Genomic DNA, 22,282 nt, shown 5'->3' with positions numbered 1-22,282 from the left:
TGGGGTTTTCCTCCTGCACCCTGCCCAACTAATCTGCTTTGCATGTCAGCAGCCAGTTAAACTGTTACTTGAGCATTAGTGTGGTTTAGTGAAGAAACATGTATCACTGTATGTGTATTCCTTACTAGTCAACAGAGCAGTCTCAGTATCTAGAAAAAAGCAGGCTTTGTCATTGCATCAAAAGACTGCACAGAAAAGCAGTATCTTTCTGGGCCCATTTATCCTTTAGGATAATCCATATGCATGAAGCTATATGTGGCTTGGCGCCTGCTTTATATGGGTTTTTTATTGCAGGTTCTTGCTACTGTATAAGCTGTCTTTGTGCCATGCTTTCAGGGGAAATCCAAAATCTTTGGATAAATAGGCATTTGGCAAATAAATTAAAGCTTTAGTTGTTTAAGTTGTAGAAGGATACGTGAGGTTCTAGATGCAGTTAAGTTGCTTATCAAGCTTTAAGAAGTCAGCCTTGCAAATTTGTCATGATAACCTACCAACTCAGATACACTCTCTGTTTTTCTATATCTGTTATTCCTGCTGGTAAAAATATTTCAACTCTTGTGAAAATAAATTAGTCATGCCAGGAAAGTAAGTGAGAAAATTTTGTTGTATTTTTGGGGGGTTGATATTCCAACTATTGGACAGGAGATACTTCTGCTGCCTCTGGGTTTTAGGGGAAAGGATTGGAGACCAAAGGAGGAGAGACATGTTTTTAAAGTACAAGTTGAAATGTGCATTTACTAGGGTTCTGTTGGCTGAGTCTTCTTTGATAACAGGAAGCGTTTGTCTTCTATACATATAAGAAATTAAAGGATAGAGTTACTATATTAAGCTTAAATGACAATTTTAGGCATTTGACACTTAGGTATTTGATATTCACATTCATTCTTGAATGTAGCTGTTGCAGTACTTTTAATGATATAGTAACAGGTTCTTTTAAAAAATCCTATATTAATGTGTCTATTGCCAGAAAGAATAATTTGTCTTCCCTTCCTTCCTTTCCCCAAGGGAAAAACAGATTAAAAAAGGAAATACAATGTTTATCTCATAAGAATTCCAGTGCATTTTCTCCTTTCATTTTGCTTCCATTAGAATTTTCAAAAAACCCCTGCTCATCCTAAGAAACTTGAAAAGTAGAATACCAATTTGAATTCTGTATTACTGGTTTTAGGAGTTGATCTTAATTTCTGCCAGACAAGTGCTTTAATCAAGAAAGAGGTAGTTGGGGGTTTTATGATCATGTGAAAAAGGTGACGTCAGTACTGTTTTATCTTTGCTTCATCGAGTGCTTTCTCTGCATTGGAATTTTGCAGCAAAATAGCCAATACAGTTTGTTTTAGGTGAAAGCTGTTCTGGGTGCAAGCCTATTTGATTCCACAGTAAAATATTATAAATTACTTTTACTGTAAATTTTAAATTTTTGAACTCCCTTGCTTAAAGTTGTGCAATTAAGTTAACACTTTTTAGTATAAAATCATTACAGTTCCTTTTTTTGTGTATTTTATGAACTTGTTTGTATGCTGTTTAGGCTAGAAATACTCAAAGTAACTTGTTTCAGTCTAACAGGATGCCCTGAAAATAATGACTTCATTAGTACTGTATAAAAAAAAAGTGTCAAAAGTTAATTACCACACAAACAAAATACTGTTAATTGAAACTGGATTCTTTATTTCTTCACCTCCACTGCAGAAAACATTTTACCACTTAGAGAGCCTTTTGTAATTTGGGTTGTTCAGCTAGCTACATGCCCTAATTGGGTGAGTACAGATAAATGTAAAATGCTTAATAAGCAATTGTGTAGTTTCATCACAAGACCTAACATAACCATGTCTTTAAGCCCTAATGTCACACCATCATAAAGGCTTGAGATGGGAATAATCTACTGTACCACCTCTTTTTTTCATTCTCTTTTCTGACAATAGTTAATGACCAGATTATTCATACAGTTTATTTACTAATGCTTTATGCAGTCTAAGCTGAAACAATTGGACTCCTGCATCTCCTTGAAGAGAGTGTATTGTCTGTAATATTTTATTACAGTTCACCAGAGTTCATTTCTGTTTTCCTGATTCCTTCATTTAGAGAGAGCCTGGAGCGTCTTTCAATGTTTAAGAAAATAGAAAGAAGACCTATGGCTTGGCCCTGCCAGCTCACTATTGGTTCTAATTTGTCTATAAGCATTGTGGCCTACAAATCAGTAAGTTCATAAATTGTATGTTTTAGTGTGTTTTGGCAGCAAGTTAGGTGCAGCTGCATGGTTTTTTCCTTAAAGCTAAGAAAATAAAAGCTAAAACAGCATCCAAAATAATTATGGTAGAGATTTTGTGTGCGTAGAAGCCAGTACTTCTAAAACTGTGGTTCCCACAGCAACTCTAACTTCACCATATTGTACACATATGTTAAAGAACTAAAATCCATGATGTACAGAAATAGAACTAATTGCTGTCTACGCTGTGACACTTAATGGTATTGAAGTTGACGAACCTGATTTAAGAATGCTGCGGTTGTGTGAAGCTTTCTGTTTGGCATCAGTGATAAGTCTGCAGCTAAACGAGACTTAGTATATATTTCTTAAGCCCTAGGCACGAGAGGAATTATGCACATGTGTATGTAAAATGGTGGGCGTAAATGTTTTACCAACTATTGTGTTGAATTGCATCTATTGTTATTTCAGACTTGGGAAAAAAGCTTGTTTGCTTTATACTGTTTGGCAGAGCATGTGCACAGTCTGTTTCCCGTACAGTTTATATGGGTCCTTCACAAAGTGCTAGGAAGAAGTGTATTTAAACACAGGAAATGTGCAAAATTCCAATTATTGAATAATTAATAGGTAACTATATAGTGTGGCAGCATTGATGGATCTTGTGAGATGGAGATTAGTTGGTTTCTTATTTGAACCCAACACTAAGAGTCTGGCCAGTATTACAAGGCTTCAGGAAGATGTATTATGAAGTTGAAATATATCTAATTTCTGAGAGATAGGCATACTAGCATTGAAAGAGATCTCTGCTGGCAGCTTTCTATTTATACTTATTCATTTTTTATTTTTTTTTAAACTAGGATATTGTGCCAGACCTGTACAAATATGCAGTAAGAGTCCCCTCCCAAAGGTGTTTACACACAAAATAAATTAAGTTCGGGAGAGTAAGCAACATGAACCGAGTGACTAGCCCGAGGTCATAGAGCAGTTGGATTAGAGCTAGGAATAGACGTGTGATATCTACTGACATAATCTATTCTGTCTTTTCTGCCCAGTTCTCCATTTTTCTTCTCATTCTCATCAAAACCATCAATTTCACTTAAGTAGAGAGAAAAGAAAGCATTTTTCTTTCCCTGTATTTGGGAAACATTCACTCATTGCAGATACTTACTTATTCCTTCTTTTCCCTCCCAGTCCCGTAATGCAACTGGGATCTTTTTCTGCCTTTTGGGGAAGTTGCAGTAATATAGGGTATTTTTATCCTGTAGTGTAGTAAGCCTGATGAAAAACTTGGGCAAACAAGCTGAATGAGCATTGAGTCTTCTCCTGTCTTTAACATGTATCTTAATGCTCCATCAGAAGCATTTATGTAGGTGGAGGAAGTAAAATACATAGCAAGCAAGTTACATGTTATCCTGTGACTAAAAGACTTCTACAAATGACTTAGCCCATGACTTTAAAAAATAACCAAGACAAGTATGCAGTCAATATGATATAGTTCAGGTGTTAGGTCTCGTGCAGATGAAACAGTGTGCTGAAAGCACTGTGGTAGCAGTTGGAGATGCATGTTTGGGGCTGTCATTAGTAGTCCCTTATTGGCAAAATAATGCAGCACTTGGTCTAAGAATTTTTTGCATGTTCTGGTAAGCACTCTGGATCCCGCTGAAATGTTAAATAATCCTTTTTTTTGAATTCTGATATGAAGGTCACAGAAGAGAAGGTGAAAAAAATTTGGACAGTTGTGGATGCTAAAACCCTCAGAAAAGATGATGTGCGAAAAGAAACTGTTTATTGCTTGAATGATGATGATGAGACAGAGGTTCAGAAAGATGATACTATTCAAGGTATGACTTCTTCATGTGCACCCTGAAGACAAACCAAAGACAATGGATATTAGTCTTCAATCACCTAAGTGCCTTTTAGTTTTATACTTCGAAGCCTAGCTGTGATCTTAGAATGTAAATTCTGTAAGCTGATGGAAGACTGTTATGTGAGACTCTTTGTCTTCACGTATTTTAAAAATTCTTACTTTTGCCAGTAATAGGAATAATAATAATACCACCAGGTGGAACTCGGAAGGCACTACAGCTTCCTAAATTATTCTGTGGAGGATGATACCTCAGCTCTGCAGTGAGTAGTGCAGCTACCTCTACCCTGTTTTCAAATGTTCAGTTGTACTGATAACATGAATACCTTCATAACACTGCTTTTTTCTAGATAAGCAACTGCTCCAGGTATTCTGCAATTGGGAAGATGAAACCATTAACGGAAGGCTTAGTGTTCAAGAGTCTATTAGCTTTGCTGTTTAAATTCCATAACAGGTTCTATCTGAAGTAGTGGTATGCAGAATACTTCTTTTATAACCTTCAGCTTCGTTCTGAGTGGATTAAATTCCTTAGAAGACTAAAGGCTCCAGAAACAGTATGAAATAGTCTACTTTTTAAAAATGGAGTTAAGCAAATATATTTAATTTTTTGCAATATAGATACATTTTGTTACTAATTTTTTCTTTCCTTGCTGTTTCAATCCCACACAAGTAGGGCAAGTGTATTAACTATAAAGGGCAGAACTATTCAGTAACAGTATAGAAAGTCCTGTCAAATGAATAAAAAAAATTGAAAAATTAAGATAAATACTGTATTTTTTTATTTAATCTCTTTTAGTTGTAGCAATCATAGGTGTTTTGTAGCAGCAGGAGATAAAAATGTCCCAATAACAATGTGATTTTCTTTGTTTCTTTAAGCAAAAATGATAGTTAAAAGCTAGTAGTCTGTTTATGTTTATAACTTCAAAACTTCTAGTAAAATAAAAAAATCCACTTTTTATAGTGAAGTATTTGTACCGTTCTCTGGTGATGTTCTGACTGCCTAAGTTGGTGAGTGGTTGCGGGATGCTAGTAAAAAGAAGTGATGAACAGTTCAATGTGAACAAAAGAGACCAATGGTGTGATATTTCTTACAGTTAAAGAGCTGCTGATGCCTTGTGGACTTTTGTGGGCCTTTTGAGAAATGTCATAATTAGACAATATTTTGCATTTGAAGCACCCATACTGAAATTTCTTTCATTCTGCCTGTGTGTTTGTTTTTCAGCTTCCAGGAAAATGTGTCTGCATATAGATGTTTCATCCAGGGATTTATCTCTGTTCCTTCTGTTTTCTTCGCACCTGAGGATATCATCCTTAGTCTGTGACTGTAAAATAAAGTGATGATGATGTTACAGGGAGGGTATTAGAGATTGAGATGGGCAAGTAAACAGTTGGAACAGATGATACCTCTGAGAAACTAACAGCTTCCTATTTTGTGGCGCTATCCCTGTAATGTAAGGCATGGAAGTAAAACACAGAAATCTATAGAAAGACCACTTCTGTGTACAAGAGTGTTTTGGTTTTCCATTGTGTGTGAGGGTGTATCTCACTTCCACTGTTAACACATTTTGTTCTGTGAATCATTTCCTGTCCATGATTCGTGGTATGTTTGGGTTTTTTTGTACTATGTTTGCAGGGATTGTTGCAGTCTATTTGCTGAAATCTATTCTGATTTGCTTAAATCTATTTTGTGAGCGTAATTTTGTTGGGCAAGATGTTCAGTTGCTTTATTTTCTTTGCTGCTCACTATGAGGGTAGCGGTGTTACATAAAGTGATGTACAAGGAGTGCAACTGCTGTTCGTGAGGTACAAAGAGTGTCTATGGGGTGTGTGTTTTTTTTGTTAACGGGGAAAGTAATTTGATGAGCATGTGTGGAGTGTAGCTGTGGGGCATGCATGCATTGTTAAAATATTCAGAGAGCTAATTTCAGTGTTAGAATTGTAGGCCGATATGCTTACCAGATGCTCTTCTCTTGTTCTCCAGGGTTTCGCTATGGGAGTGATATAGTTCCTTTTTCCAAGGAAGATGAAGAGCAAATGAAATACAAAACAGAAGGAAAATGTTTTTCTGTTTTGGGATTCAGCAGATCCTCTCAGGTACAGTACTAAACTTCTTCCAATTCTACTTCCTGGGTTGTTCAAGACAATTGATTTCAGTTTGAATTCACTAAAGTTGTGGAGGTGTACTGTATTCCAGTATTGCGAATGAGGCATCTGCAATCAGGTATACCAGGGGTGACTTATTTGCTGATTCTAGTACATGTAAACAGTATGTAGTTTTGTAAAGGAGAGAAGCTCATAAATGTGGCCATTGGGTCCTCAAGTGAAGCCAGAGCCACTGAACTCAGATCTTTGCAAAGTGGAGGCAGAGGTGTTGTAGTCCCACTTTATCTCACAAACTTAAATAGTGATACCAGATCTGCAACAGAAGATAGTGTCTCTTCTGTTCAGGTCATGCAGAAGCCTTTTTGGACTTTGTCCAGCCACAAGTGTGTTCTTTTTAACAGAAGAAGCCTCTCCCTCAACATTAAAGAAATGTTAAAGAAAGCCTGAGAACTGACTGCATTCGTTCTCATTTCCATAAAGATTAGTTTGTGAACTGTGACTTGCTTCTTGTTTCTGCTATAACAAAAACTAAATGTAGCAAAGACTTCATAAAGCTTAGATGAAGATAACATCATTCAAAAACTCTCCATATTTCAATGAGATGCTTGGTGTTTGTATGCACTTACCTGTACTTGTGGCATTAACTTTGCCTGGAAGTTGTAAGAAACTTACATTGAGCAAGTACCTTAAAAGCTATCCAGCACAACGTGACTTTCTGTAGAAAATCCAGGACTTAAGCATTAGGAGGGCTTTAGGCAAAGGCTTAACAAAAGCATTCTTGAAGCAGGACACATAAGGAGAAAGTACAGAGATGTGAGCGCCAGTAATTGCTAGAAATATTATAGAATCATAGAATTGTTTAGTTTGGAAAAGACCTTTAAGATCATCGAGTCCAAACATCAACCCAACACCACCATGCCCACTAAACCATGTCCTGAAAAGCTTTATTTTTTTCTGTTAAGCTGCTCCCACTCTTTCTTCTCCAGGATATTGCACAGGGTGACTGAAACTTTACTCTTCTTGGAGTTCACTGCACCCAGTCCCCTTCACCACTCAAAACTGAAATGAAATCATAGGGCAGCTCTGTGCCTTCTGTTCTGAAAGCTCCCAGCCCTCCTGCTCTTCTCTGAAATGTCTCGCTGCCTGAACAAAATAGAATGCTTGACAAACGTTGAGGAATTGTTACCTTTGCCAGGAATAGAAAGATGCTAATGAAAGAGGAAGTATCTGTGGGAGTTTGCTCCCAAATGGATGTAACTAAACCTATTTTTACTTTACGGTACAGGTGGCACAGACCCCTGCATGTTGCTAGATATGCCCTTAGACTACTGCAATGTAGTGGTCCAAAGCATATTATTAACTGAGGAGCCAGGAAGTTGATTTATTGAAATGAGAAGCCAGCCTAAATGAGAACTGTAACCTGGTTGCTCCTTGAGGACATTGGGAACTTAAACTTAAGTAACACAGGAGCTGGTGTACGAAAGTGATTGATCAAGGAAACATACCACGCTTGGGTTTATACACCCTAAATTGACCATGGCAGAGAGATGTTAGGGACTGCTAAATCCGGTACCAGAAACTGGATCAAGTGAAATGTTGTGTCTGAACCCAGTGTTTCAATGAGACAATTTCTTGCATCTTTTAATGCGTTATTAGCCTACAGCCGAGTCTTACTTTCTTCTCTTAATTCTGTAAGATGTATTTCACCATGTGCAGTGTTTTCTTATGCTGGAGGCTGGCCTCCTATGTTGACTTGAAGTCTGACTTTTATTGAAAACAGAAACTAAGAGGAAAACAGATGAGAAGAATCATGCTTTTGTAAGTGTGCTGTTATTTCACCTGGAATTTTTTTCCACCATTGGTCAGACAGTGTGGTAATACCTTCAAATACATTGTAGGAATATAATTAATTGTAGGAATATTTTTGATTCACATAAATATGCCTCAAAGAATTAACAAATTGGTTTTATATTTTTTCAATGCACAAAATATTTATTGCTTTTGATAATTTTTATGATGTGCTGCTTTTGTCTGTGGATTTCATAATGAATAGGGATTACATCTTAAATACAGTGTGCTCTGGCCTGTAACTAGGAGTGTGAGTAATTATGCCCAGTAGTAGCTGCATAAACCTCGGTGGAACAAAATTATTCAGGTTTGATTGCAGGATTAAAATTACACTGTATAGAGAATGATATCAGGAAGTTTTCAACTACAGCTGGAATTTTGAAGACCCATGCTTTCCTCATGTTTTGGCTCATAAGTTTTATTGCTTGGAATCATAATACTGACACTATTCAAACGTATGTTTTATATTAAATTGTTTCTCTAAAAACTTTGGAGAAAAGATAATTTATTATTAACTAGAGAAACTGGAACAGCTCCAAATACATAATTAAAGAAGGAATATAACCACCTTATATTATTTTTCTGAGTTATTCACATCCCTCAGGAAAGAAGATCAGAGGCCGCTTAAACTTTGATTTTTAATTTATAAGCAACGCCATGTAAATCAAGAAATAATACTTGAAAATATTACAAAGGGTTCTTTTTTTTCCCAAACAAAAAAAGGTGTAGTGATACACACATCTAGTTAGTTATACTATACCGAACATAAAATTTCCTGAGCCTTTAAAGACAGAACAGGAAAGAATGATTGCAGGTAGAATAATCTGACTTGAAGAATCGTGCTGTAATACATTAAATAGATCTGCTCTGGTGGAAGTTGTCACTGACTTCAACAGCATTATGGTAATTTGCTAAATAATGAAACTGCAGGTTAATATGGAGAGAGTGTAATTTGAAGAGATTTTTCTTTAACAAAGAAAGGTCATTTTAACCAGTGTTCATAGTAGTGTGCAGTCTTTGTGACAGGTTTTCCACTATTGCAGTGTTTCTCTGGGTGTGCCTCGCAGCCTCTGTAGCTCCAGCTATTCCAGCAATGCGCCTTGATGAAACTGTTTTGGGTTTGTGGAGTTTCCTTTGGGGGGGAAGGGAGAGGGTGTGTCACCCATGTTCATGAATAGCATAAACTCTGCTAACAGAAGTGCTTCTTTGCCAGCACAACTGTAGATACACTAGGTTGTGGTTGAAGTAGCTTTATTAGTTAAGGATGTGACTTTTTTCAGCTCCTTTTTGACGTATCTTTGCTCGGAAAATTTAATAGCGTAGATGTGATGTCAGTTAGGTTTAGGTCTTTTAACTACTGTAACCACACTGACTTTTGGTTACTGCAGTATTGTTCAGACTCGTAACAGCTGCAAGTACCATAGTCTTTAATTCCTGCCCACCAATAGGAAGGTATGAGAATATCCTGCTGAATATGACTGAATATCCATATTGAGTGATAAATGGAGATATGAAGCATATACAGGGCTTTAACTTCTATCTGTAGTAATTACATTTTGTGGCTTCTCACTTGAGTAATATAAGTTGTTTCATAATTTAACTGCTCTAGTTGCATTAATGACATTTTCTTTAGATCAGTCTAACTCTTGACCATTTGAATCTGTAGATCCAGCAGCATTACTACATGGGCAACCAGGTTCTGAAGGTCTTTGCAGCGAAAGATGATGAGGTAAGGTGAACTGAAGTTTAATGCTGAAAGTGCTTTGCTATGGAACAGAATAGTAGTGATGCTTGAGATTGTCCTGTCTTTCCGTGTTAATAAACAAAATATTTTTAATGCAGCTTACAGATGTATTGTTCCATTACCTATTAGGATGAAAAGAAGTTGGATTAGGCCTCAAATGAATACCATATCTCATGAATAATGAGAAACTGTTAAATACTATGTTTGTGCAAGGGTGTGGGGAACCTGGAATTGGTGCTTAAGTCCATTCTCATGCAGAGCCACAGTGTGTCCTGTCACTGTGTTACTTAAAACAGACCCCCAAATTATTTTAAATATTAGAGGTAAAAAACTCACTGTAATGCTCTGATGTTTTCCTTTAAGGGTCTGACTTCCCTCCCTTTTTCTCTCTCTTGTAATACTTTAATACTTCTGAGAGCTCTTCACACCTACTGGAAAAGGTGGAGTGTGCTGGATCTAAAGTTTTCTCAGCTTTGAACAGATCCACTATCGTGATGAGATTTGACCTTTCTGCTGCTTCATTTTTTGAATATAAAAAATGCTTGTGTTGAAGTTATAGCTGAAATGGGAACTAGTCTTGACTAAATCAATGCTGTGGAATTGACTGTGAAAGACGTATTTCAGCAGACTAATGAGAACTTGCATGACTAGAGTTTTCTTCTCTCTCCCCTCCACCCCTAAGAATGCAGCAGTTGCGTTTTCTGCCCTTGTTCATGCATTGGATGAGTTGAAAGCGGTAGCTATAGTGCGTTATGCTTATGATGGAAGATGCAACCCGCAAATTGGAGTAGCTTTTCCCTATATTAAGGATGCATACGAGGTAATTTTTCACTCTTGCCTTTCTGCAGAGGGCCTCTGTATTGATGCTTTACAAATACTAATTAATAAATGATCATGTTTGAACCATATGAATTTGCAGTATTGTGTAATACCAATATGACTTTTCAGTGTGATTTTAGGAAATAGTACCCAGTCTTAGGACAAGGAGGTAATAAATAGTTTTAAGAAAATTCCCTAGGAAAAAATACATGGAAAAATAATGCCGTATGTTTCTATCAGTATTCTCTATATTACAGTTTTAAATAATACTGATTTATATTTCAATAACATAGTAATAATTTCATTTTGTTATCCTGGAAGTCTCAATTTTTTTGCTATCTAGAAACAGTGTAACCACACAGTTATGTAATAAGTTACTACTGCTTTCTTTCTGTGTTACTACCTGCCTCTCTGCATACAATCCAAAGTTGCACTAGATTCTTTCATTTTCTTAAACTATGGATTTATCTCCAGGATGCTTGGTAGTGCAAAATTTGAACTTGATAGTTGGCATGACATTTCAAGCATGTCCAACTACACTGTTGTCTTTGGGTTTCCAAGTCAGCTGTTACTGAGGGGAGGAGCTCACAGCATTTAAAGCTGTTGTTTAAATTCATATGGAGAGTTAGGAAGACATTAGCATGTTTATTTACTTGAAAAGGTTATTTTAAAAAAAAGGAGAAAAAAAATGAAGTCTGTTTCTTAGGAAAAACAAAAAAAAGAAAAAGTTCTGTACACAGCAGAATCTTATTTGAAATAATTTTTTTTAAAATTCTGAGAGACCCAGAAGCAGCACTGCATATCAGAATTTTTGCAGCATATGTTTCCACTGATCTTACTTACGAGAGACTATTGAAAGAACTAAGTATGTGTAGCGTGGCTAAGCAATGACGAAGGTGGGGGTAGATATAACAATCTTCAGACTTTTGAAGGCTATAAACATAAAGAATGGAAAGGAATTATTTAGGGTGGTATGAACTGGAGGAGGTATTTGAATAAAGAAAACATTAGGCTGAGAATGTTAAAAAACCAAAATCAACTTTTGACTTGGAAACACAGTAAGCTATGATAAAACCTCCTGAAGCACCAATATATGGATTATTTAAAGCTTGGCTGGTTGGAACTCTGCACAAGAAAAAGGGATTGGGTGACCTGGGAGGTCTTTCCAACAGCAGAAAAATTAGGACTGTAGCCATCGCTACATTATAAAATAATTCTGTGTTTTATTCTGCTTAAAGCTGTGTTGCTCTTTAAGTTCTTTAAGTATTTTGATACATACAGATATTAGATCTTTGGATTTTTCTTATGTGTTTGTATTGCCCTGATAGGGCACTCTGGGATACTTTAGATTTTTTTTCTTCAGGCTCAGTTTTTCTTTCTTCTTTCATCTTGCTCAGTGTCTCATCTATGTGCAACTACCCTACATGGAAGACTTAAGACAGTACATATTTTCATCCTTGAAAAACAACAAAAAATGCATTCCTACAGGTAAGATAGTCCCTTGCTGGGCAACTGGACAAAGTAACCTACTTTTCTTCCTTTAAGACACTGAAAGAGTTAGAATATTTGTCTTTTCAATGAAAACATCAGCTTTGTCATTATTTTGGCTTAGGGAAAAAAAAAGCCCAGGCCTTTGGGAATACACTGTGGTGATGTCATCTTGAAGTGTAAAGCCTGTATCAAAACTTTGCCAGCTTAGTTGCGGTCTGAGCAGACTTGAGGTTTGCAGACAGTGTTTTGAAACTGTCCTGACTTCTGGCTCAGGTTATGGGATTATTAGTCTGACAGGATCTCTGTGATAGAGATCTGAGATTTAGTCCTCCATATCCTTTGATCTTTGAACTAATTTGTGAGACTAAATGGCCAAACCTTGTGGGAGTTACAAGATGTGATTAGCTAGCTAGAATTAGAATAGAGGCATCAGCTCTGTTCGTACAAAGCTGGTCCTGTAGCCAGTTGCAGTATGGCCTGTTGATATAATGTACAAAGGCAAAGACTGTTTTTGCTGTGGTGTGTTGATTTTTAAAGCATGGACTTAGTGGTGTCCAGATTCAGATGGAGGGCGTCTCTGGAGAGCCCCTGCAGCCATACAAAACTTGACTCACTATTCTGAGAATTTTGCACAGTAATGAGCATAAATGGATGTAGTTTAAAATCCACTCCCACTTCTTCAATTTGTTATGAGATCCATTGAATGGGCATCTGCATGTCAGGGTATATAAAGCATGCTGAGTTGTTTCTGAAACAGTTTCTATTTTCTTGCCTGTAATCAGCAGTTTGAGAACAAATCCAAAATCTGTCTTACCAAAGCAATAGTGGGCTATTGTGAACTGTGTTAATTTGCAATCATAACTTTTAAAATTTATATGACACCATTTAATTTTTCAAACCAGCTGTTCTTCTTATGTTCTAAGTGGCCTATAAACCTTCTGTTGCAAATAAAAACATCTTGAAAAAGAAGAAAAATGGAAGCAAAAAGGCAGCAATAATGGAGGTCTTGGGGGGGGGGGAAGGCTTTATGACTTTACACTGTAGTCCTTAAATAAAACAAGGAGTTTATTACTGTGTCCGTTATCCATATTCTTTATTGCATGTCTGTATCTGCAGTGTGTTCTGTGGCATGTAATGACTTGGTCAAAATCTCACATTGGAAAGTGAATCTTCATTTATAAATTGTTTCAAGAAATGCATCCATCTGCAAATGTATTTAATTTTTCTTTGTATATGATTGCTGTCTTAGCGGATCAGTTATCTGCTGTTGACTCTTTGATTGATTCTATGAATTTGGTTTATGAAAATGATGATGGAGAAACTTTTGAGGACCTGTTTAAGCCCAGCAAAATCCCAAACCCTCATTTTCAGAGGTTGTATCAGGTGAGATGAACTATATGACATTTTTTAAAAACTTACTCTGTTAAAACTTTTCCCCTTTCTGTCTTTCCCTAATTTACACTGAAAAGATCTGCATTGTGAAGATGGGAATATAAAGTCTTTTGCATTTAAGTATGGGGTAGCCCATGATTTCTGTATTGTCCCTGACATAAATTTTTTCTTAAAATTTCCAGTTTCCAGGAAGCAAGGGAATTTACACCTATGCTGAGGTGTCTGCAACAGCATCAGTGATATTCATGGGCACCTAGACTACACATGTTAAAACTTGTTTGGGTATCTCAAGACTGTATTGCAGCTATCATGGTGCACACATAGACTCAGTCTTCAGCTTCTGGGTAAAGAGAGAAATTGACTGAAAGTCAGGGATCTCTTCAGCTTCTCATTCTATATCTCATCAAATCTTGAGCAGAGTCACTTTTCTGTGCATTGTTGCATCTAGCAGTGGTTCCAAAACAGATCAGTCTGAGGTGAATATGATCTGTAGTGAATGATTAACATTGTTGACATTTAAAATATTCCATTTGGGTGTCTGAGCTGATGCATTTTACAGGCGAGCAGAACAGTTCACACTTCTTGCAGTTATTGTATCAAGCTGTCTACATTTTGATTTACGTTCCTTTCATATCATGAAGATTTTCATAGCAACTGTAAGGATGAGAGATTTAATTATACATTGAAATTCAAGTGTTCAAAAAATGACACAGCAGATTCAAAAATAATCATAGAATCGTAGAATGGTTTGGGTTGGAAGGGACCTTAAAGATCATCCAATTCCAACCCTCCTGCCAGGGGCAGGGACATCTTCCACTAGACCACGTTGCTCAAAGCCCCATCCAACCTGGCATTGAACACTTCCAGGGATGGGGGCATTCACAACTACTCTGGGCAACCTGTTCCAGTGCCTCACCACCCTCACAGTAAAGAATTTCTTCCTTATATCTAATCTAAATCTATGCTCTTTCAGTTTAAAACCGTTACCCCTCATCCTGTCACTACACTCCGTGTTAAAGTGTCCCTTCCCATCTTTTCTGTAGGCCCCCTTTAAGTACTGGAAGGTTGCTCTGAGGTCTTCATGGAGCCTTCTCTTCTCCAGGCTGAACAACCTCAATTCTCTCAGCCTATTCTCACTGGGGAGGTGCTCCAGCCACCTGATCATCTTTGTGGCCCTCCTCTGTACCTGCTTAAGCAGGTCCATGTCTTTTCTTTGCTGGGGACCCCAGAGCTGAACACAGTACTCCAGGTGGGGTCTCATGAAAGCAGAGTAGAGGGGGAGAATCGCCTCCCTTGACCCACTAGCCACACTTCTCTTGATGCAGCGCAGGATGCAATTGGCTTTCTGGGCTGCAAGTGCATGTTGCTGGCTCAGATTCAGTGTTTCATCCACTAATACCTCCAAGTCCTTCTCCTCAGGGCTGCTCTCAATCCGCTCATCACCCACCCTTTATTTGTGGTTGGGATTGCCCCGACCCATGTGCAGGACCTTGCACTTGGCCTTGTTGAGCTTCGTGAGGTTCACATGGGCCCACCTCTCAAGACTGTCAAGGTCTCTCTGGATGGCATCCCTTCCCTCCAGTTTGTCGACCGCACCACACAGCTTGGTGTTGTGGTCAAACTTGCTGAGGGTGCACTCAATTCCACTGTCCATGTTGCTAACAAAAATGTTAAACAGCGCTGGTCCGAATACCAACCCTTGAGGAACACAACTCATCACTGGTCTCCAATCCAACACTGAGCTGTTGACGGCAACTCTTTGAGTGTGACCATCCACCTGATTCCTTATCCATCAAGTGGTCCATCTGTCAAATCCATGTCTCTCCAATTTGGAGACAAGGATGTTGTGTGGGACAGTGTCAAATGCTTTGCACAAGTCCAGGTAGATGATGTCCACTGCTTTTTCCTTATCCACCAATGCTGTAACCCTGTCGTAGAAGGCCACCGACTTTGTCAGGCACGATTTGCCCTTAGTGAAGCCATGTTGGCCGTCACTAATCACCTCCTTATTTTCCATGTGCCCTAGCATAGTTTCCAGGAGGATACGCTCCATGATCTTGCCAGGCACAGAGGTGAGACTGACTGGCCTGCAGTTCCCTGGATCTTCCTTTATTTCCTTTTTAAAAATGGGGGTTATCTTTCCCCTTTTCCACTCAGTGGGAACTTCCCTGGACTGCCACAACTTCTCACATATGATGGATAGTGGCTTCGCTGCTTCATCTGCCAGTTTCCTCAGGACCTGTGGATGCATCTCATCACGTCCCATGGACATGTGCGCCTTCAGGTTCCTTAGATGGTCTTGAACCTGATCTTCTTCTATAGTGGGCAGTTCTTCATTCTCCTAGTCCCTGCCTTTGCCTTCTGTGACTTGGGCAGTGTGGCTGGAGCACTTGCCAGTGCAGACTGAGGCAAAAAAGTCATTGGAAGGAAAATTACATTGCAATTTATACAGCTGCAGAATTGTGTTGTATACAGAACCAGAGAGATATATTGAGTGCATGACTCCACTCTGAAAATTGACCAAAAATGGTATTATATCAACCATATTCATCATATCTCAACAATTCCAACTGTTTTTTCAGTTTACAAGTTGGAAGAAGATGCTTTTTTAAATTAAGAAAACTTATCCTAGCTTCCAAAAGCCACGCTACCTCAGTATTGTCAAAAGAACCAAAGGATCTGAAGGTTCTATATATATTTCAGGAACACATATAAGCCCGCTGTCTTCAAATCCTACACTGACTGATACCTGAAGAACTTGGTGTTCCCTACAAATTCTGCCAGTCATATTGACAAGACAGTGTGTAACTGAATGCAGTATTTGGTCAGTAGAAGGTTTAAGCTGGGAAAGAGCTTAAAATGGGTTGACTTCTGCATGACTCATATTTTAGGAAGGATTGTAAAGCTTGGGTATTACAAAACAAATACAGTTTTGCTTATAAACAAAACACAGGGCATAGAATTTTCTCTATTATATTGCTAGATACAATTTTGCATTCTTTTGGTTCAGTGGATGTCACCTACCAATGAAAGATGTTTGTTTAGGTCTGCCATTTGTCTTCTGAAACAGTATAATGGTGGTGTCCCAGCAGTTGAGTCAAGTGCTGCTAGAAGAGAGTAACTGCATATCTCGCCAATTTCTTTAGAGGGTAATAGGGTTTTGGAAGGGTGAATGCTACTGGTGAAAAAAGTATTTATTGACTGTTTCAATGTACTAGGCAGTATAGAGTTCCTGTCCACAGTGCTTGCTGTTTATAAAACCCTAAATTACTAGTCCTTTTAGTGCTTTCTTTTGGCCACGCACAACCCCTTTTTTTTGTCTTGGTTACAAAACTGCTATTAATCTGTATAATTTGCAGAAAGAATTATTGCTGCAAACATGTTCCAGATTCTTAATATTTTTCTCTTAGGCCAAGAAGCACTGCTGGTTCCTTAAGAACTATGAAGGAAAATTATACATCATCTTTTGAATGTATCCAGTAAATTGGTTGGGCTGAACAGGACCTATAAATGGTTTGGAAAAATAACTCTGAAGAAAGGATGAACTCCTCCTTCATTTTCTTGCTCTGTTGCTTCATGAAGATATTTGGAATGATAAGTGACACAAGAGCCAGAATTTAAACAGAAACATCAAGCTAAATTATATCTCTGGAGGTAGTGGTAGGCATCAGGAAATGACAGAGTGGGTGGAAAGGAGTTGCTAATGCTTGCTGGAATGGAAGATGAGGAATATCCTATATCCAGAGTTTCAACTTTTATTCCTTGCTTCCAGAAAAGCCTAAGTGAACTTCCATAGCTTTTGGGGTGGCAGACTTCCAATGTTGTTGCTTAAGTTGTTCCTCTTAAATACAGGGATTTGAAGCACCTAAGACATTTGGAGAATGCAGTGCATTTTATTTGATAGCCAAATAAGCAAATTGATCAATAATGATTGTTCTGTACTGGGCGGGGAAGGTTTGCAGGGACAGTGGCCTGCAGCATCGCATAGTTCATGGGATCCAGCTGCAGTCTGTATCTAAATATGCTGTAGTGACTCTTGTTAGACCACATGTGTAAGCGACCTTAGAGGACTGAGCTCATTTATAAGCGGTTGGACTGTATGGTTATGTTCTTTCAAAAAGCAGAGCAGCAGGGGGACAGGAGGTCACTCACAGAAGTCTGTAAGGGCTTTCAGCAGTGAGTAATCTTATATTTGGTTGAATGTAGTGGATCTGTTGGAAGGTCATGTTGAAATAGTCACAAACTAGGTGTAAACGGAAGTCTAAGACACTCATGTTGGGATTCAGTTCACACAGGTTTAACCACAGCTAGCTAACTAGTGAGAGCTGAGTGGTCCAAGTCTATTCCATAGTCCGTGAAAAAAGAACCTTGGGAAAGTAATTGATCCTTCTTGTTTCAGAGATCCTAAGTACATGATAGTTATGGTTGTGTAGAGTGAGTAGGTGACTGATAGAGACTAGATGCTTATCTTTTAGATAGCTGAATCTGCCTCCCGTGTTCTAAGGCTTTAAATACCCTCAGGTTCCTGTAGTATTTATAGATTTGCTAAAATACATTCTTACAAAAGTGTGTTCCTAGATGCTGTGTGGAAGGGAACAAGGTAGGATGCTTTCTTGCAGTAAATTTCTGTCTATGCTGTTGCTTATCATGGAATTAATTATGTGAAAAGCCCACTTCATTACATCCATTGACCAGTATCTTAGTGTGACCCCTGTTCCTGAAAGCTGGCTACATCTCTAGGCTGGAAATGTAAGGAAATTAGGAAGAACAAGGAGGAGCTAGTACATTGCTGACAACATGCATGAGTAGAACAGTGAGTCTGGAAGCCAGTGGCAGCATGGATTGCTTTCTGGCCAGTGAAGGTAGAGTGGTTCTTGCTGGGCACGGAAGGAAGAGGAAACAAGGTTAAAAGGGACTGTCTGGGATTGGAAACTCCAGGTTAAGTCTGTTCAACTTCATCTCCATTTAGCACCTGAGTATTGATGGTACCTGCCATCAGGTTTCAGAGGTTGTCATTGTTCTAGTTTAACCCCAGCCAGCAACTAAGCACCATGCAGCCCCTTGCTAACTCCCCGTCCCACCCAGTGGGATGGGGGAGAGAATCAGAGGAAAAATAAGTAAAACTTGTGGGCCGAAATAAAAACAGTTTAATAGAACAGAAAGGAAGAAAATAATAATAATGATAATAAATGACAATAATAAAAGAACTGAAATATACAAAACAAGTGATGCATAATGCAATTGCCCACCACTTGCTGACTGATGCCCAGTTAGTCCCTGAGCAGCGATCCCCCCCATACCTGGCCAACTCCCCCCACCCCGTTTATATACCGGGCATGACGTCACACGGTACGGAATACCCCTTTGGCTAGTTTGGGTCAGCTCTCCTGGCCGTGTCCACTCCCAACTTCTTGTGCCCCTCCAGCCTTCTTGCTGTCTGGGCATGAGAAACTGAAAAAACCTTGACTTAGTTGTTGCTAAGCAGTGTTTAGACTAAAAACATCAGTGTGTTATCAACATTATTCTCATACTAAATCCAAAACATAATACTGTACCAGCTACTAAAAAGAAAATTAACTCTATCCCAGCCGAAACCAGGACAGTCATCTACCCTAAAAACAGGAACAAGTGGAGGCTGTGGCTACTCAGTCTGCTCAGCTCTTGTAGCTCCACATGTAGAGATTTCAGATGCAAAAGCCTGAAAAACACATTCACAACAGGGGACTTAGGTTTTTTGCTTTGTGAGTTTAATTCAATTTCCTAATGTTCTTTTAATATTGTTTTTTTGTATCACAAGAGCCATTACTGCAGCTTCCAGCAACATTTTTACTCTCTTTCAAAATAATTATGCCTTAAATCATTACAAGTGTTTCCAAATCAGTAGCCTTGTATGACTGCCTCCTTTTGAAAGTATGCTCCAATATGGATTGGAATCTTAATGGCAGCATGAAAGCACATCAGTATCGATGTGTAGCATATGGTCTGGATTTTCTTTTATTGGCAGCTTTTCAGCATGAACAGAGGGGTTTGTTTGCTTTGGTTTTGTTTTTTAAATTAATGTCATGTCTGACAGCCAACAGGAGAGCAAATCTCTGCTGTATTCCTAGTTTACTGAGTAGTTACCTTCACACTTCTGTCTAATTCTGTCTAACCCAGTACAACAGGCTTGGAAAAGTTATTCTCCCATGTACATCACGTGTTTTTATGTATGTGTGTGCATGCACTGGTATCTGTGTATGTATATATATATACACATACACATACATCTCTACTGCTATTCCACACTTCACAACATTTTAGAGATACCTACTTTGTTTTTAAAATTCTCAGTGGAACTTCTGTAGCCTGCCTCATTAACCTCATCTCTCTCCCTCTGCTTGGCTCCCTGACTGCATGCACTTTCTTTACACTTTGGTGAAAAAGCCTCCTCCTCTGTAGCTCCTACCATCTGTTCCAACTTTGATGTACATCTGTCAAGCCCCTTCATTCCTACACTCTTTTCAAAGTTAATTTACAAACATACCTATATTCTGTGCCTCACCTGTGCACCTTTAACTTCTCTCTTTCCATTTGCTCCTAAACTGGTGAAGATTTCTCTTGTATGCATACTGAGTTTTATTGACCAAGAAGAAATATTTTCTTTGAGGGACAATAAACTGTGACAATAACTGGAATACATGGTTGGGATATATATCTTGTTGCCTAATTTTGGAATGTATAGAAGTCTCTCCCATGTGACTTTTATAATAGAACTGTATTTTAAACGTAAAGTGAAGTTAAAAAGCTGAATAGATGCAGATGACTGTTTTATTCCTGGGATTTTCCTAATAATTTTCATAGAACTCATTCCAGTGAGTGTGGGAACACTCATCTGCATCGGTATTCTTGTTTAATATCATTATTAATCTCCTTAAACAGCTGACCATGTGACTTTCAATTCTCTTGTCAGCTGGAATATTTGTCAGCCATATGATGGTAGTTTCTTAATATGGAGGATATTTTGCATGTACCATATGATGTTAGACGTACAGGCATTATATTAAAGGCACATGAGCAATTAGTTTAAATTGTTTCTTGCAGTGTTTGCAGCATAAGGCTTTTCACCCCAATGAGCCATTGCCGCCAATTGAACAGCACCTTCTAGAGATGCTGGAGATGCCCTGTGTGGTTAAAGAACGGTGTCAGGCTCCTCTTGAAAAAGTAAAAGCACTTTTCCCCCTAAAGGAAGTTGGCAAGAAAAAAGAAGAGAAGACTGCTCAAGACATCTTCAAAGACAAGTAAGTTGGATATGTATTATGAATTTTTCTGAAACTTTTTTTACACTTCAAATTGTTTTTGCTGGATGAAGCAGGCTTAGAGTCTTTTGAACATAAGATCAATGAGTTACACACTGAAAAAATAATGATGGGTGGAGAATATTGTGGTACCACAGTATGTCTGGGGTATTTTGTTGAATAGTGGTGGTCTTACTATTATGGTGCAAGATACACCAGAGCCAGTCTGTAGCTTCCTTATGTCTGTATTTGTTGTCACAGAATCCATCAGGCTGGAAGGGACCTCAGCAGGTTTCTTGTTTAACCTGCTGCTCAAAGCAGGGTAATCTGTGAGATCTAAACAGGTAACTCAGGGCTTCAACCAGTCTGGTCTTGAAAACATCCAGGGATGGAGACTGCACATGCTCACTGGGCAACCTGTCGCATTACTTACTGTCTCCTGGTCAAACAGTTTGTCCTACTGGTAGTTAGAAAATAGTTCAAAGAAGAGTAACAGAAGGTCTAATTTAGTATAAAATAAATGCTGCAGAGCTTTAAATTAGCTGTAAAGATGAGTGTTCCTTCTCAGCATGCTCAATTTATGTTGTTCTGTAGCTTTCATTTTGAATACCAAATCAAAAGAAAAGCAGCTTCATTATTATCTGCTGTGCAATAAATGTGGATGTCTCGAAAAATCAAACTGTTATGGACTCTTCCTGGAACATCTGTTGTCTGAACAGTTTTTAAGATAAAATTATTTTTTTATGTTACTACTTATATTGTGTTTGCTTTAGTTGTGCTGAAAATATGAGGAATAAATGCTTAATTGCTACTGCATTGGTACTGTCACACCAGCCAAATCAATTTGCTCAAACAAAAATCTGCTTTTTAGAGCTTAATTTATTGAATGCCTACAATATAACTAGTGGGTCCCCTAGGGTGTTGGAGAGTTCTCAGTTAGCTCCTTCTCCCTCCCTTTTGTCATTTTTAGCTTAGTCCTTTCAGTGCAAGGAATAATGTCTTTGAGGCATTTTGAGGCCTTGCTTAGGTGAGCTGTTATATATCCTTTACCTTGAGTTGGCTAGAGCCTCCTCAGTGCGTTATCTTTGGGAAGACATGAGATGGGACTTCTCACATTACTGCTCTGGAATAGTGACCACATTTCTATATACAGACTGGGAAACACCTTGCTTTTTATTTTGTTCATTGTTCTGTGTGCCTGTCTTGCCTTGGTGTGTCTCTGAATTCATACTGATTAAATTCTCTTGTCCTTACTCTGTGCCCCAGTTTCTCTGTGTTGCATATACATACATTTATTTGTGTATTTTTAAAAGTGATAGAACCAGTTAAAAAAATAAAATAAAATCAAAACTTGGCTTCAGACAAGCTAGGGAGAGAATTTAGACAAAAAAGTGACCCATTACTGGTAGTTGCTTAAAAACATATTGCTCCAAAGGCATCAAGTTGACAAGCAAGAAGGAAAGCTATTTTGTTTGAAAACTGGTTTCCTTTAGAGGGGTGATGAAAGCAGCTATAAAAATAATTGAGATTAGAAATTGGTGTAGGGC

General features: G+C 38.2%; 1 protein-coding gene across 1 annotated transcript in view; it reads left to right on the top strand.

Annotated features, from left to right (window-relative positions):
* The window catches only part of XRCC5 (X-ray repair cross complementing 5), a 55,189-nt gene that overhangs the window by 12,206 nt on the left and 20,701 nt on the right, over window positions 1-22,282 (top strand). Inside the window, exons 7-15 of the mRNA XM_049806145.1 lie at window positions 2,080-2,194; window positions 3,903-4,041; window positions 6,046-6,158; window positions 9,682-9,744; window positions 10,442-10,579; window positions 11,976-12,066; window positions 13,319-13,452; window positions 13,644-13,679; window positions 20,542-20,738. Of these exons, the coding sequence (XP_049662102.1) occupies window positions 2,080-2,194; window positions 3,903-4,041; window positions 6,046-6,158; window positions 9,682-9,744; window positions 10,442-10,579; window positions 11,976-12,066; window positions 13,319-13,452; window positions 13,644-13,679; window positions 20,542-20,738 (1,026 nt within the window). The remainder of the gene's footprint in view (window positions 1-2,079; window positions 2,195-3,902; window positions 4,042-6,045; window positions 6,159-9,681; window positions 9,745-10,441; window positions 10,580-11,975; window positions 12,067-13,318; window positions 13,453-13,643; window positions 13,680-20,541; window positions 20,739-22,282) is intronic.

Source organism: Accipiter gentilis, chromosome 1 (genome assembly GCF_929443795.1).
Source record: "Accipiter gentilis chromosome 1, bAccGen1.1, whole genome shotgun sequence".
In the NCBI taxonomy this organism is placed as follows: Eukaryota; Metazoa; Chordata; class Aves; order Accipitriformes; family Accipitridae; genus Astur; species Astur gentilis.
The sequence above is the reverse complement of the archived record's forward strand: the minus strand, read 5'-3'. Positions and strand labels throughout refer to the sequence as shown.